Genomic DNA, 15,153 nt, shown 5'->3' with positions numbered 1-15,153 from the left:
ATAAAGTAGAGAAAGGCATATAGATTTAGACTATTTTGTAAAAGCAATAAAAGCAATAAGGCACTACTATTTACCGCTCGCAGTAAGACCTGTCACTCACTGTATCATCTCCACTATCTAATCTTTACCCACCACACCTCTATGAATTTTAAAAACATTAAAAAAAAAGACAATCTGAAAGAAGGAAGTGACAGAGAGAGGAACTGCTGCAATATTCAGCTTCTCGCTAAAGTGGAAAAGTAGAAGCGAAGAACAATAAACCCCCCTGGAACAATTACTGGATTATGATGGCAAATTAAAGAAGGAAATGATTATTTAACTTAATAAGGTCCAGAAGCAAAAGAGGAGACCAGCTGCCAAAATGGTAGGTTACTTGCTAGTTGATTTACCTTGCTCTATGAGAGTTCTAGCTGCATGGGTGGGTTAAAGGTTTGAGAAGCTGAGCAATTTATTATTGTCACCTGCTTTTTGTCATTTCTCGAATGGGAAAGTGTAACCATCCCCCCCCCCCCCCCCCCCACCTTGTAACCCTACTCATGTCTTTTGCATAGTTGACACTGTCAGGGCTGTCATCAGGGGGAGAAAGGGGTTACTGGAATCCCTAAGACACTTATTACTAATTTTTCTCAGTATGATTGTTGCATTCCCTATGTCTTTCTACTACATAATTATTTTTATGTCTGTCAAATAACAGTAGTAACACACAGCTGCTATTAAAAACATGCTTTGTATTTAGAATGAATGAACATGGGGGTAAACTAATTCTGTAGTGGGAAGCCTGTTACATCCTAAGGATAATACATGCGTTATGGTGCATAATACAGCTACTTACTTAGGTTCTCCTGACACTGGGTCGAACAAAGGTGGGGGGGATTTTATATTGGCACCAGTTATCTCTGTATGAAAATGTTTGCACCTTAGAAACATATAGCATATCCCCCAACTGTCCCGATTTTCGTGGGACAGTCCCGATTTTAGGGGTCTGTCCCGCTGTCCCGGGTTGCTAGCCATCTGTCCCGATTTGCCCAAGGCATTTAAAAAAAAAACATTTTTTTTTTTAAATTCTATTGGGTCCATACTCAGAAGCAGTGTTATATTCCCTGTGGAAAAGCAATGGTGTGTGAGTTAAGCAGGAGTAAGAAGGCTGTATACACTCTGACCACGGGTAATGGTGACCTCTCTAACCTACCTCTGGTAGTGATGATGTCTAACCCCTGGTGATAATACTAGCATGCCTTCAGTTTTATACAATGAGCAGTGCTAATACCAGGGTAATGAACAGTGGCAGCCGCAGACTAACAGCTAATGTGCTTGCCAACCCCAGGACCCCATACAATGAATTACAGATACCCATATATGATGTAGTGTGTGTGTCTATCTGTATCCATAACTGTGTATGTGTATCTGCATGTATAAGTGTGTATCTGCATGTATAAGTGTATGCTATGTAGTGTGTGTGTGTCTGCATGTATAAGTGTATACTATGTAGTGTCTGTGTATCGGCATGTATAAGTGTATGCTGCATGTATGTGTATGCTATGTAATGTGTGTGTGTGTGTATCTGCATGTATAAGTGGCTATGTAGTGTCTGTGTATCTGCCTGTATAAGTGTATGCTATGTAGTGTGTGTGTATCTGCATGTGTAAGTGTATGCTATGTAGTCTGTGTGTATCTGCATCTATAAGTGTATGCTATGTAGTGTGTGTGTGTGTATCTGCATGTATACGTGTATTATATGTAGTGTGTGTGTATCTGCATGTGTAAGTGTATGTTATGTAGTGTGCTACTGTACATTTTTGCTGACTTTAAAGACCAGAATCTAGAATATTAATGGGAAATGCAGAGAGCAGTTTTTAAGAATTTATTATTAAATGTACAATTAAGATAAAAATATTTAGCAATGTCTTTGCAAAGGATAATTAAATACATAGCTCACATAGCCATACCAGTGGTTTGAGCTTGTGTTTGATTTGCTGCCTAAGTGTATTAAAATATGACTTTATTAAGAATTTTATTTATATTACTTTGGTCTTATGATTTTTTAAGCCCCGCCCACCACATTTCAATTTTTTTGCAGTGGGGGGGTCCCTCTTTTGAATTTTGAAATGTTGGGAGGTATGTTATAGGGCTAGATTACAAGTGAAGCGCTATTGTAACGTGCACCCGCGAAGGGGCAAATGTGCTTGTTTGCGGGCACACGTTAAACAACCAGCCATTAAAAGTGGCTGGTTAATGCTTCTGTGAGCTTGCAAGAGCACTTTGTGCTTAGCGCAATTAACCAGAGGTCAGACCCCAAAATAAAGTGTACAGTTAACAAATAAAACAAAATGATAGCATCTTTATTTGTTTAATAAAAAACTGCACAAAGCAGTTATAAGGGGTTAAAGTGAGGGGATGTGGGGTGTTAAAAAACAAAAAAACACTAAAAGGAATTTGTATGAAATAGAGAATCATTTTATGGGCGTTGTATCTGGCCTGAAGGTGTTTCTATTAGAGATAATTATGATAAAATCTGAAACTAAACATTCATAACAGGAAGCAGTTTCTATTCATCTCTAGCCCAAATATAAAACATCTCAACACACAGTTTCATTACACCTGTAACTCATGTAGTCATGCTAAAGAGCATCATTTCTCAATAATATATTAAATATAGTGATCTTAATACACTAAAAAATCAGAGAACTATCTAGTGAAAACAATACAGGTAGCCCTCAGTTTACGCCGGGGTTAGGTTCCAGAAGGAATGGTTGTAAATCAAAACCGTTGTAAATTGAAACCCAGTTTATAATGTAAGTCAATGGGAAGTCAGGGAGATAGGTTCCAGGCCCCTCTCAAAATTGTCATAAGTAACACCTAATACATTATTTTTAAAGCTTTGAAATGAAGACTTTAAATGCTAAACAGCATTATAAACCTAATAAAATAACCACACAACACAGACTTCACTTGCATTTTTCTGCAAACAGTTCTTTCTATGCATTCCAATCTGGACTGATTTATAAACAGGAAGATCTTGTTCCTTTGAAATCTGCTCGATAGCTCAGGTCTGGTTAAACTGATTATTCTATATTAATAAATGCACTGCTTCTCAATGCTTTTCAATAACAGTCACATGACTGGAAAAAAAGGTTGTTATTCTGAAACGGTGTAAATTGAACCGTTGTAAAACGAGGGCCACCTGTATTTGCAATTCATACAGTGTTTATCTCATTCACATTATTTGTGTTACATATTACATCTGTGTCAGATTCAATACCCTGTTCAGGAAACTAATATTTTGCAACATCATCAATTTTTTTGAAAAAAATTGAGGATTTGTACGCACCCATCCTAAACTCTTCAATTTGTGTGTGACTCTCCTTTATAAACAATGGCATCTTGTTACAATTTAAAGGGACATGAAACCCACATTTGTTCTTTCATGATTTTGGTAGAAACTATCATTTTAAACAACTTTCCAGTTTACTTCTATTTTCAAATTTGTTTCATTCTCTTGGTATCATTTGTTGAAGGAGCATCAGTGCACTATTGGTTTCTAACTGAACACATGGGTGAGCCAATAACAGTTGGTATATATATATATGTAGCCACCAATCAGCAGCTATAACCTAGGTTATTTGCTGTTCCTGAACTTACCTAAACATTTCAGCAAAGGATAACAAGAGAAGGAAGCAAATTAAATAATAGAGATAAATTGGAAAGTTGTTAAAAATTTCATGCTCTGTCTAAATCATAAATGTCCAATTATGACTTTACTTTGCCTTTTAACTCTTGATGCATGTACAAAAGAAAATTAAAAAAAAAAGAAATGAAAATTGAGACAACCTTGTTAACCCTTTGTTCATGTCTCCAAGGTCCCCAAGATACCTCTCGTTCTGTCCAGCAAGATGACTTTTCTATGACAAAACAGACCTGCAAATATTTTACACCTATAAACATTGACTGTGTTTCAAGCATATTTTGCTTGCAATTGTGTTAGCCGGTTAGCATCATGTTCTCATTTCATGTGCCAGACATCATGTAATGCAATAATGGATCATGTTAATGGGACCGTGAACACCAGTTTTCATACAACTGCATGTAATAGTCTCTACTATAAAGAATAATATGCACAGATACTGATCTAAAAATCCAGTATAAAACCTTTTAAAAACTCCCAATTTAAAGGGACAGTCAAGTCCAAAAAAAACTTTCATGATTTAAATAGGGCATGCAATTTTAAACAACTTCCCAATTTAATTTTATCACCAATTTTGCTTTGTTCTCTTGGTATTCTTAGTTGAAAGCTAAACATAGGAGATTCATATGCTAATTTCTTAGACCTTGAAGACTGCCTCTAATTTGAATACATATTGACCACTAGAGGGCATTAGTTCACATGTTTCATATAGATAACATTGAGCTCATGCACGTAAAGTGACCTAAGAGTGAGCACTGATTGGCTAAACTGCATGTCTATCAAAAGAACTGAAATAAGGGGGCAGTCAGCAGAGGCTTAGATACAAGATAATTACAGAGGTAAAAAGTGTATTATTATAACTGTGTTGGATATGCAAAACTGGGGAATGGGTAATAAAGGGATTATCTTTCTTTTTAAACAACAAAAATTCTGGTGTTGACTGTCCCTTTAACACTGTAGAGGAGGTTAGGCTGGGACACCCACTGAAAGGGGCTGGAAAATCTGGATGAGCAGACACTCCCCTCACCCCCTTCCCTGTATATGAAAAGGCAGCTTATACAAACAGGTGCAAGCTTGAATCTGTAAACATCAGTATACATCTAAAACTTTGGGGCTTGGTTAGGAGTCTGAAAATCAGCAGAATGTTATTAAAAAAAATAGGCAAAACTATAAATTTTTTTAAAAAACACTCCCAGGTGGGCTATAGAAATGGATCATCTACAAAACATTTATGCAAAGAAAAATCTAGTGTACAATGTCCCTTTAATGGCTGGAATATCTATTTATGATTATGAATCTGTATCTATTTACCAGTATAGGTAAAGGGATGCTCAATAAACTTAGACCATGATCTCGCCTTCAAAACAAGACTGCTGAGCAACCTCATGATCATTTTTGGATCTAGGGCTGTGTTTAACAGATACAGCAGGGCTAGATTCATATACTGTAAGTGATCATGAGGTTGCTGAGGTACCTTGTTGTTACGGTGACATTCCTATTTTTCCATTAAAGGGACACTGAAACCAAATTTTTTCTTTCATGGTTCATAGAGCATGCAATTTTAAGCAAATTCTATTATCAATTTTTCTTCATTCTCTTGGTATCTTTATTTGAAAAAGCAGAAATGTAACCTTAGGAGACTGGCCTATTTTTAGTTCAGCACCCTGGTTAGTGCTTGCTGATTGGTGGCTACATTTAGCCACCAATCAGCAAGCGCTACCCAGGTGTTGAACCAAAGAAGGGCCGGCTTGTTTGCTTACAGTCCAGGCATTTCAAAGAAAGTTACCAAGAGAACAAAGAAAAATTGATAATAGGAATAAATTAGAAAGTTAAAATTGCATGCTCTATCTGAATCATGAAGGGTTTAAATGGGTTAAGTATCCCTTTAACTATGACTGAAAATCATTTGTCCTATTTTACAAAATGTGTATGCAATAATTTGTTTTTCCTGTTGTGTGGGGAGAGTTTGTGTCATGAAACAACTACTTCCCTATACTGTTAAAACAAGTTGTTATATAAGGAGAACAATTAGATAACAAATTTACAGTTTTAGAGGTTTCTATTTCCCTCAACTGTAAGCACAGTAAGACTTGCTGGTATCCTGTCAGCCAGTGTATAGGTAGCAACACCCTTGCTGTCTTTACCTGACTGCTTTCTCACTCAGCTTTATTTAGACAAACAGGATGACCTATACAGAAAACAGAGGCATGCAATGATGCAACTGCAATGCATGTACAAGTATAGAGAAAAGCATGGCGTAAGATGGAGAGAAAGAGAAAAAGAAAGAGTAGAATCTTTCTGGCCTTGAAGGACCACGCATATGTTCACACACACATTTATTTACTTATTTACAAATGTATTTCCTTTGATGTCAAAATTATGTTGCTTATATATACGGTATATGTTATAGGAGTTTTAGGATTTTTTGGGTGTAGTATATAAGTTGTTCTAGAGGCAGAGCTGGGGATACTAATCAGTTGGTTGTATTTATAAAATTTCATTGCAAGGGGTATTTAAAGGGACACTAAACTCAATTTTTTTCTTCCGTGATTCAGATAGAGCATGCAATTTTAAGCAACTTTCTAATTTACTCCTATTATCACATTTTCTTCGTACTCTTGCTGTCTTTATTTAAAAAAGAAGGCATCTAAGCTTTTTTTTTTTTTTTTGGTTCAGTACTCTGAATGAATTTATCCACCAAGCAGCAAGGACAACCCAGGTTGTTCACCAAAAATGGGCCGGCATCTAAACTTACATTCTTGCATTTCAAATAAAGATATCCAGAGAATAAAGACAATTTGATAATAGGAGTAAATTAGAAAGTTGCTTACAATTGCATGCTCTATCTGAATCACAAAAGAAAAAAATTTGGCTTAAGTGTCCCTTTAACTTGCTGCAGGCATCCCTTTTAGTCAATAGGCTGAAGAAACAGTTTTGTATATAGCTGAATAAAGCATTGCTTGCTTTTATCCTCTAAAGCAATAAATGGTTTGTTCCTTCAAAAGGACACTTGCTGGATTTTATATTTCCTTGGTTACGCGGTTTTAATCTGGTGCCTTATCCCTTCTATGGCTTTGGGCTGCTGATGTAACCGCGGAACGTTGCGTTTCTGTTGGCTGGGTATCCCGTCAGCTGGGAGACTGAGAGGTCTCAGTCTAATCATATGGCACCTTGAGGTGTTTTCCCTTTGTGACTAACCTTCTATACTTTGGGTACAAGACTGTATATCAAGACAGGATTACACTATGTGGCGCCCCTGTTTCTCTTTTGTTTTTTAAAGATTTTAAATATTTGGCCTCCAAATCCCTGTTGAATAAACCCATGAGAGAAACTATAAAGCTTTAGTTTTTCTAAAATTAAATATGCTTAATCGATTGTTAATGCAAAATTTCTCACAATTCCAAAATAAAAATAATAATCCAGTAACTTATTAACATCAGATTTGTTTGTTTTTAGAATTGTATCTTATGTTCTTGACAAATACTAAGAAATAAAAGTTGGCATATAATACACAGAGTTTTGTTTTAAGCAAAAAAATGTTTTATGAGCCTCAAGATAATACATTTATAGAGTGAATATCAAAATGTATATATTAAGTTACAGTTAATGAGTGTGATTCTGTTGGAGGGAACTACTATTATTAACAATAGCACATCTAGCAAGCAGTTATGTGAAAGCTCAGGGTTAATTGTAATTTATTGTTTGTGGGAAAAAAGACCTCTATGTAAAAGCAGAAGTGGACCTACTCAACAACTCAACAGAGGGCCCTGAATAAAAAAATGTTGTAGCCCCCCCCCCCCCCCAACAGTAATTCAGTAGTAAGTAATAGCAATAATATATATGCTACTATATATATAATGATTTTGAGAAGATAGAAAGACAAGTTGTTGCTACAACCTGCATTAAAAGGCTCTCCATTAGGATTGTACACATTCTGCATACATCTATGTATAGACTGGCTGCTATAGCCTCCCCAGCCCTGGTGCCACTGCACCTGCTGCACCAATGGTAGTTCCCCCACTGTGTAAAAGGCAGCAGATTAATTTTGTTAAAGGGACAGTCTACACCAGAATTTTTATTGTTTAAAAAGATAGATAATCAATTTTTCACCTATTCCCCAGTTTTGCATAACCAACACAGTTATGTGAATACACTTTTTACCTGTGATTACCTTGTATTTAAGCCTCTGCAGACTGCCCCCTTATCTCAGTTCATTTGACAGGCTTGCATTTTAGCCAATCAGTGCTGACTCCTAGTTAATTCCACAGGCATGAGCACAATGTTATCTATATGGCACGCATGAACTAACGCCCTTTAGTTTTTAAAAAATGTAAAAATGCATCCAGATAAGATGCGGCCTTCAAGGGCTAATAAATTAGCATATGAGCCTACCTAGGTTTAGCTTTCAACTAAGAATACCAAAAGAACAAAGCAAATTGATGTTAAAAGTAAATTGGAAAGTTGATAACATTTACATGCCCTATCTGAATCATGAAAGTTTATTTTTTACTAAACTATCCCTTTAATAGTGGCCCCTGACGTTTTAATCTGGGTCCACTTCTACATCTTGCCAATTCCACCAGTAATTCCATAAGAGTATCAATGACTCATCTTCTTAATCAGTTCTTCTTAAACTGGGGGTTAGTACATCCTTGGGTGTCCCTTAAAAAAATTCTAGGGTCCTCACAAGATTTAATAATGTACTGTGAGTGTGTGAATGTGTAGAGGTTGAAAAAATAAGTTTATATTTAAAGGGACACTAAACCCAAATTTTTTATTTCGTGATTTAGATAGAGCATGCAATTTTAAGCAACTTTCTAATTTACTCCTATTATCAAATTTTCTTCATTCTCTTGGTATCTTTATTTGAAATGCAAGAATATAAGTTTAGATGCCGGCCCATTTTTGGTGAATAACCTGGGTTATTCTTGCTGATTGCTGGATAAATTCATCCACCAATGAAAAAGTGCTGTCCAGAGTGCTGAACAAAAAAGAAGCCTAGATGCCTTCTTTTTCAAATAAAGATAGCAAGTGAACGAAGAAAAATTAATAATAGGAGTAAATTAGAAAGTTGCTTAAAATTGCATGCTCTATCTGAATAACGAAAGAAAAAATTTGGGTTTAGTGTCCCTTTAAGTATTGGCAGTCACTAACTCCTTAGACAAGATGTTCCACATCTTGATTGCTCTTACTGTAAGCGTTAAATTGTGACCTTGTGTTACAAACATCTGCCTTGGAATAAACAGTATTTACACAAACTATGTATATGGGCCCTTTTTTAAAATTGGTCCCCAGAACGACACTCCCTACTCAAGGTGAGGGCTTACCAGGGATTTAAACAGGGACAAAATTATTCTTTCTACCCTTGCATCTAAGCCTTTTTTAATACATGCTAGTAACTTATAAGCCACTGCCTTGCATTGCCTTGCCTTGCAGCGCACACACATTTTTAGCTTGCTATCTATAAATCCTAAACCATTTCCCTCCTCTGTTTTGCCTAGTCTAGTCCCATCTAAATAATAGGTAGCCTGCATATTGTATGTATAACCTTACAATTACCAATATTAAATCTTATTTGCCATTCACCAGTCCATTCCTCCAATTTTTGTAAATCCCCTTTCTAAGCAATTACATCCTGCACTGACCTAATCTCCTTACCCAGCTTTGTATCATTTGCAAAAATAGAAATGTTGCTATTTAATCCTTCCTCAAAGTTATTTATAAAAAATATTAAAAAGAACAAGGCCTAGCACCAATCCCTGGGGGACCGCACTAATTACTTTTACCCAATCTGAGTATGATCCATTTACTTCAACACATCACTCCCTGTCTTTTATCTAGTTATTAATCCATGAGCTAATATTTTCAGCTATTCATAAAACCCTAATTGTGTACAATAATCTCTCATGTGGTACTGTATCAAAAGCCTTAGCAAAATCCAAGTAAATTACATCAACCTATTTACCATTATCTATAACTTTCCTTACCTCCTATCTATTTACGATGCCATAGAGTTCATTTGTTACATTTTTCATGTCCATTCTCTGTCTATATATATATATATATATATATATATATATATATATATATATATATATATATATATATATATATATATATATATATATATATATATATATATATATATATATATATATATATATTAGTAATAGCAATCAAGCTTTATACAAGTTAGCACTAACATTCTACGGATTTGATGGAGTTATAGAGACGTAGTGGAATTACCTTGATATTAAGATGTTAATAGGATGTTGTCACTGGTATTTTCAGAAGTGTCATCTGTATCATTCCTTGTGATTCCTTTTTGTGCCTTGTTATGTATGCCCTTAGTGTATGTGTACACATAGGGCTGTCTATTTTAAATGTCTACCTTTTTTCACTGATAGATTACCAGATTTGGTATAACATTACCTGACATAGTATGGGCATTTGAGTATGTGGATACATTTATTAAATCAAATTAATCAATTTTAAGCTATTTTGCTTTTTTACAAAGTGTCATTTAATAATCACATACTGAAGCCCATCCTGTGCTAAAGTGTTATTCAAACTTACTGGATGAATTGGAGGCTAACATTCAAAATTTGATATAATATATGTATATGTGACGTTTCCAAGTATAGATGTAAATTTATATTGCCAATTTTGATTTTAACTTATTTACATTTTACATATATTTGTTACACTTGTATAGCGCATATATGTTTATTTTCTTGTTCCCAAGGGAACAGTTTGTTTGAAACGGTGATTGGATACAATCAACTATAAAAGGTGTGCAATATGAGGCACGAAACATGTCAGGACTCCGCCTCCTCCTACCATTGTAATCGTTGTTTGAGTGCATGTTTTTATCTACATGAGAATAAAGTATTCATTTTTACTTCAGGATTTTTTGGAGTGCTGCCTATTCTATCTTTTGTTTCTATTTACTCATAAAACCATGTTGATTTGAACTCATAATCTTGTTTTCCCAAATATACTCTTGAATATAATCCCTTATAATCCTTTTCCAGTGTCTTCCCCACTACTGATTTCAGATTTACCGGTCTATAGTAGCCCTGCTTCCCTTTTTAAAAAGTTTCACCAAAATAGTTTTACGCCAGGCCTGGGGTTCTATGCCTGAGGATAACGAGGCTTGAAAACTTAAAGGGACATGAAACCCACATTTTTCTTTCATGATTCAGATAGAGCATACAATTTTAAACAACTTTCCAATTTACTTCTATTATTTAATTTGCTTCATTCTCTTCTTATTCTTTGCTAAACAATTTAGAGGACCAAAATCAGCATGGTTTTACTTCAGGGAGATCATGTCAGACTAATCTAATTGACTTCTTTGATTATGTAACAAAAGTATTAGACAAGGGAGGAGCAGTTGATGTAGCATATCTAGATTTCAGCAAAGCATTTGACACCGTCCCACACAATAAACTTATTCACAAACTATATCTCCTTGGTCTAGATTCAAAAATTGTGAACTGGGTGGAATGCTGGCTTAATGACAGAAAACAAAGTGTCTTAGTAAATGGAGTTCATTCAGCAGAGGGGGCTGTTACTAGTGGTGTTCCTCAGGGGTCAGTTCTGGGGCCTGTTTTGTTTAACATATTTATCTGCAATATCAGCAAAGGGCTACAGGGGAAAGTATGTCTCTTTGCAGATGATACAAAAATTTGCAACAGAGTGGATGTTCCAGGGGGGGTAGACAAAATGAGAAGTGATATACAACAATTGGAGGATTGGACAAACGACTGGGATCTAAAGTTTAACACAGCAAAGTGTAAAATAATGCATTTAGGGAAGAAAAATCCAAATGTTAATTACAGACTCAATGACACTTTACTGACTGTTACAGAAGAGGAACAGGACTTGGGAATTATTATTTCAGATGATTTAAAACTTAGTAAACAATGTAGTAATGCAGCGAGTAAGGCTAGCAGAATGCTTGGATGTATTGGTAGAGGTATTTGCAGCAGAAATAGTAAGGTTCTTATGCCACTTTATAGATCATTAGTTAGGCCTCATCTTGAGTATTGTGTGCAGTTCTGGAGGCCATATCTTCAGAAGGATATTAACAAACTTGAATCTGTGCAAAGGAGGGCTACCAAAATGGTACATGGTCTAAAAAATAAAACTTACCAGGATAGGCTCAATGACCTAAATATGTATAGCTTAGAGGAGAGAAGGGAAAGAGGTGATATGATAGCAACTTTCAAGTACATTAAAGGGTTTAGTAAAACTGAGGCTGTGGGTATTTTACATAAAATGGAAAATTCAAGAACAAGGGGTCATGAGCTCAAGCTAAAGGGTAGTAGATTCAGGAGTAATTTGAGGAAGTACTTCTTTACAGAAAGAGTGATTGATTTATGGAATAAACTTCCTCAAGAGGTAGTAGCAACAAACACTGTGGGGGACTTTAAAAATGCATGGGACAAGCATAGGGCTATCCTACGAACTAGATAAGTTTATACTGTTAGGTAAGGTCGGGCAGACTTGCTGGGCCTATGGCTCTTATCTGCCGTCAATATCTATGTTTCTATGTTTCTATGTTTCTAAAAGGTTCATCTATGAAAGCTCAGGAGCAGCAGAGAACCTATGTTCTAGCTGCTGATTGGTCGCTGCATATATATACCAATTGTCATTGGCTCACCCATGTGTTCATTTAGAAACCAGTAGTGCATTGCTGCTCCTTCAACAAATGATAAAACAAATGAAATAATAGAAGTAAATTAGAAAGTTGTTTAAAATTGTATTCTTTATCTGAATCATGAAAGATTTTTTGGGGGTTTCATGTCCCTTTAAGAGCAGAGGTTTGGCTATGACAGTGCTAAATTCCTTTAGAATCCTTAGGTGGTATTCCATCTGGACCTAAGCTTTATTTACCTTGATATTATCCATTTTTGTCCTGATGTCATCTAGAGATAATTCAGTTATTAGTATGGGCTTGTATGTTCTCATTTGTTTCAATGTCTTTCCCATTGGTTGCTCTCTTGTGTATTCTGTGGGAAAGAAATGGTTTAGCATACAAGTCTTTCCCTGGACACTGTTAATCATGCCATCCTTCTCATATCTTAATGTAGGTATATTATCCTTCTTTGATTTTTGCCATTTAGATATTTTAAAAAAAAACTTTTCGGGTTTGTCTTAGAATCCTTTGAAATAACTCTTTCCTTTTGGCTAATCTGATTGCTATTTTGCAAGCTTTGTTACATTCCTTATATATTCTTTGAACAATTTAAATGCCCTAGGTTTTTTTCCTAATTTCTCTTAACAAATTATTATTTTATTATTATTGTTATTATTATTATTATTATTATTATAATATGCCATGCTATGGCCCCAATTTATCAAAGGTCTTGCGGACCTGATCCGACACTGCGGATCAGGTCCGTAAGACCTCGCTAAATACGGAGAGCAATACGCTCTCCGCATTTAACATTGCACCAGCAGCTCACAAGAGCTGCTGGTGCAACGCCGCCCCCTGCTGACTCACGGCCAATCGGCCGCCAGCAGGGAGGTGTCAATCAACCCAATCGTATTCGATCGGGTTGATTTCCGGCGATTCCTGTCCGCCTTCTCAGAGCAGGCGGACAGGGTTATGGAGCAGCAGTCTTTAGACCACTGCTTCATAAGTTGTGTTTCTGGCGAGTCTGAAGACTTGCCAGAAACACGGCCCTTCAAGCTCTGTACGGAGCTTGATAAATGGGCCTGAATGTGTTGAATTTTCCAATAAGACCTGGATGGTCACCAATGATGATTATTCCCCCCCCCCCCCAATTATGACTGATAGTGTTACCATGACAACACATACTCATTCACTTAAAGGGACACTGAACCCAAATTTTTTTCTTTTGTGATTCAGATAGAGCATGCAATTTTAAGCAACTTTCTAATTGACTACTATTATCAAATTGTCTTCATTCTCTTGGTATCTTTATTTGAAATGCAAGAACATTTTGGGTTTCATGTCCCTTTAATGATACAAACTCATTAAAATAAATGGCAAATATTACAAAGATAAAATAAGTTATTTTAAAACCGAATCCAAGGTGACCATAATCACCTGCATATAAACAGTTTTATTTTTTACAAATAAATTAACAATTTATAATTTTATATATATGTATATATATATGTATATATTTATATACAGTATATATATATATATATATATATATATATATATATATATATATATATATATATATATATATATATATATGTGTGTGTTTTTAAAAAATAAATTAAAACGGTTTATATGCAGGTGATTATGAATATTATGGAGCTGCCCATATTCAAATAATCATATACTATATATATATATACACGCACATAAATACACACTTAGGAAAACATTTTCAAACATTTAAAGCATTTTAGTCTTAAATGTGAAACTGTAGCTGCTGATAGCAAAAGATTTACAGCGGTTTTCAGCCATTGTCATTTAGTGACAATTTACCAGCTGTGAACTATTAATAACAATAGCTGTGCAATATTGTCACAAATTACATGTTGCAATTATTTTCGCCTAGATTCGGAGTTTTGTCGGTAAAGACTTGCGGTGCTAACAAGCCTTTTTTTTCCAGCGCACGCTTAAGACAACGCTGGTATTACGAGTTTTCTGAATTGCTGCATTAGCCTCAGAAAAGTGAGCGTTGAGCCAACTTTAGCTCCACTTCAACCCTCAATACCAGCGTTGCTTACGGAAGCGGTAAGCTGGAAAAACGTGCTTGTGCACGATTTCCCCATAGGATACAATGGGGCTGAGCTGGCTGAAAAAAAAACTAACACCTGCAAAAAGCAGCGTTCAGCTCCTAACGCAGCCCCATTGTTTCCTATGGGGAAACACTTTCTAAGTCTACACCTAACACCCTAACATGAACCCCAAGTCTAAACACCCCTAAGCTTACACTTATTAACCCCTAATCTGCCGCCCCCACTATCGCTGACACCTACATTATATTATTAACCCCTAATCTGCCGCTCCGGGCACTGTCGCCACTTACATTATAGCTATAAACCCCTAATCTGCTGTCCCTAACATCGCCGACACCTATTTTATCTTTATTAACCCCTAATCTGCCCCCCCCCCCCAATGTCGCCGCCACCTACCTACACTTATTAACCCCTAATCTGCCGACCGGACATTGCCGCCACTATAATAAATGTATTAACCCCTAATACCGCCGCACTCCCGCCTCGCAAACACTATAATAAATTTTATTAACCCCTAATCTGCCCTCCCTAACATCGCCGCCACCTACCTACAATTATTAACCCCTAATCTGCCGCCCCCAACATCGCCGCAACAATAATAAAGTTATTAACCTCTAAACCTAAGTCTAACCCTAACCCTAACACCCCCCTAACTTAAATATAATTTAAATAAATCTAAATAAATTTACTATAATTAAATAAATTATTCCTATTTAAAAATAAATACTTACCTATAA

The 15,153-nt window shown here is 35.8% G+C and overlaps 1 protein-coding gene across 1 annotated transcript in view; it reads left to right on the top strand.

Annotated features, from left to right (window-relative positions):
- The first annotated feature begins 212 nt into the window (after positions 1-212).
- Positions 213-15,153, top strand: part of MYO1F (myosin IF) — a 228,463-nt gene continuing 213,522 nt past the window's right edge. The window contains exon 1 of the mRNA XM_053703064.1: positions 213-364. Coding sequence (XP_053559039.1) covers positions 362-364 — 3 coding nt within the window. The 5' untranslated portion in view covers positions 213-361. The remainder of the gene's footprint in view (positions 365-15,153) is intronic.

The sequence above is a fragment of the Bombina bombina genome, chromosome 2 (assembly GCF_027579735.1).
Source record: "Bombina bombina isolate aBomBom1 chromosome 2, aBomBom1.pri, whole genome shotgun sequence".
Lineage (NCBI taxonomy): Eukaryota > Metazoa > Chordata > Amphibia > Anura > Bombinatoridae > Bombina > Bombina bombina.
Note: the sequence above shows the minus strand (reverse complement) of the source record. Positions and strands in the feature narration are given on the sequence as shown.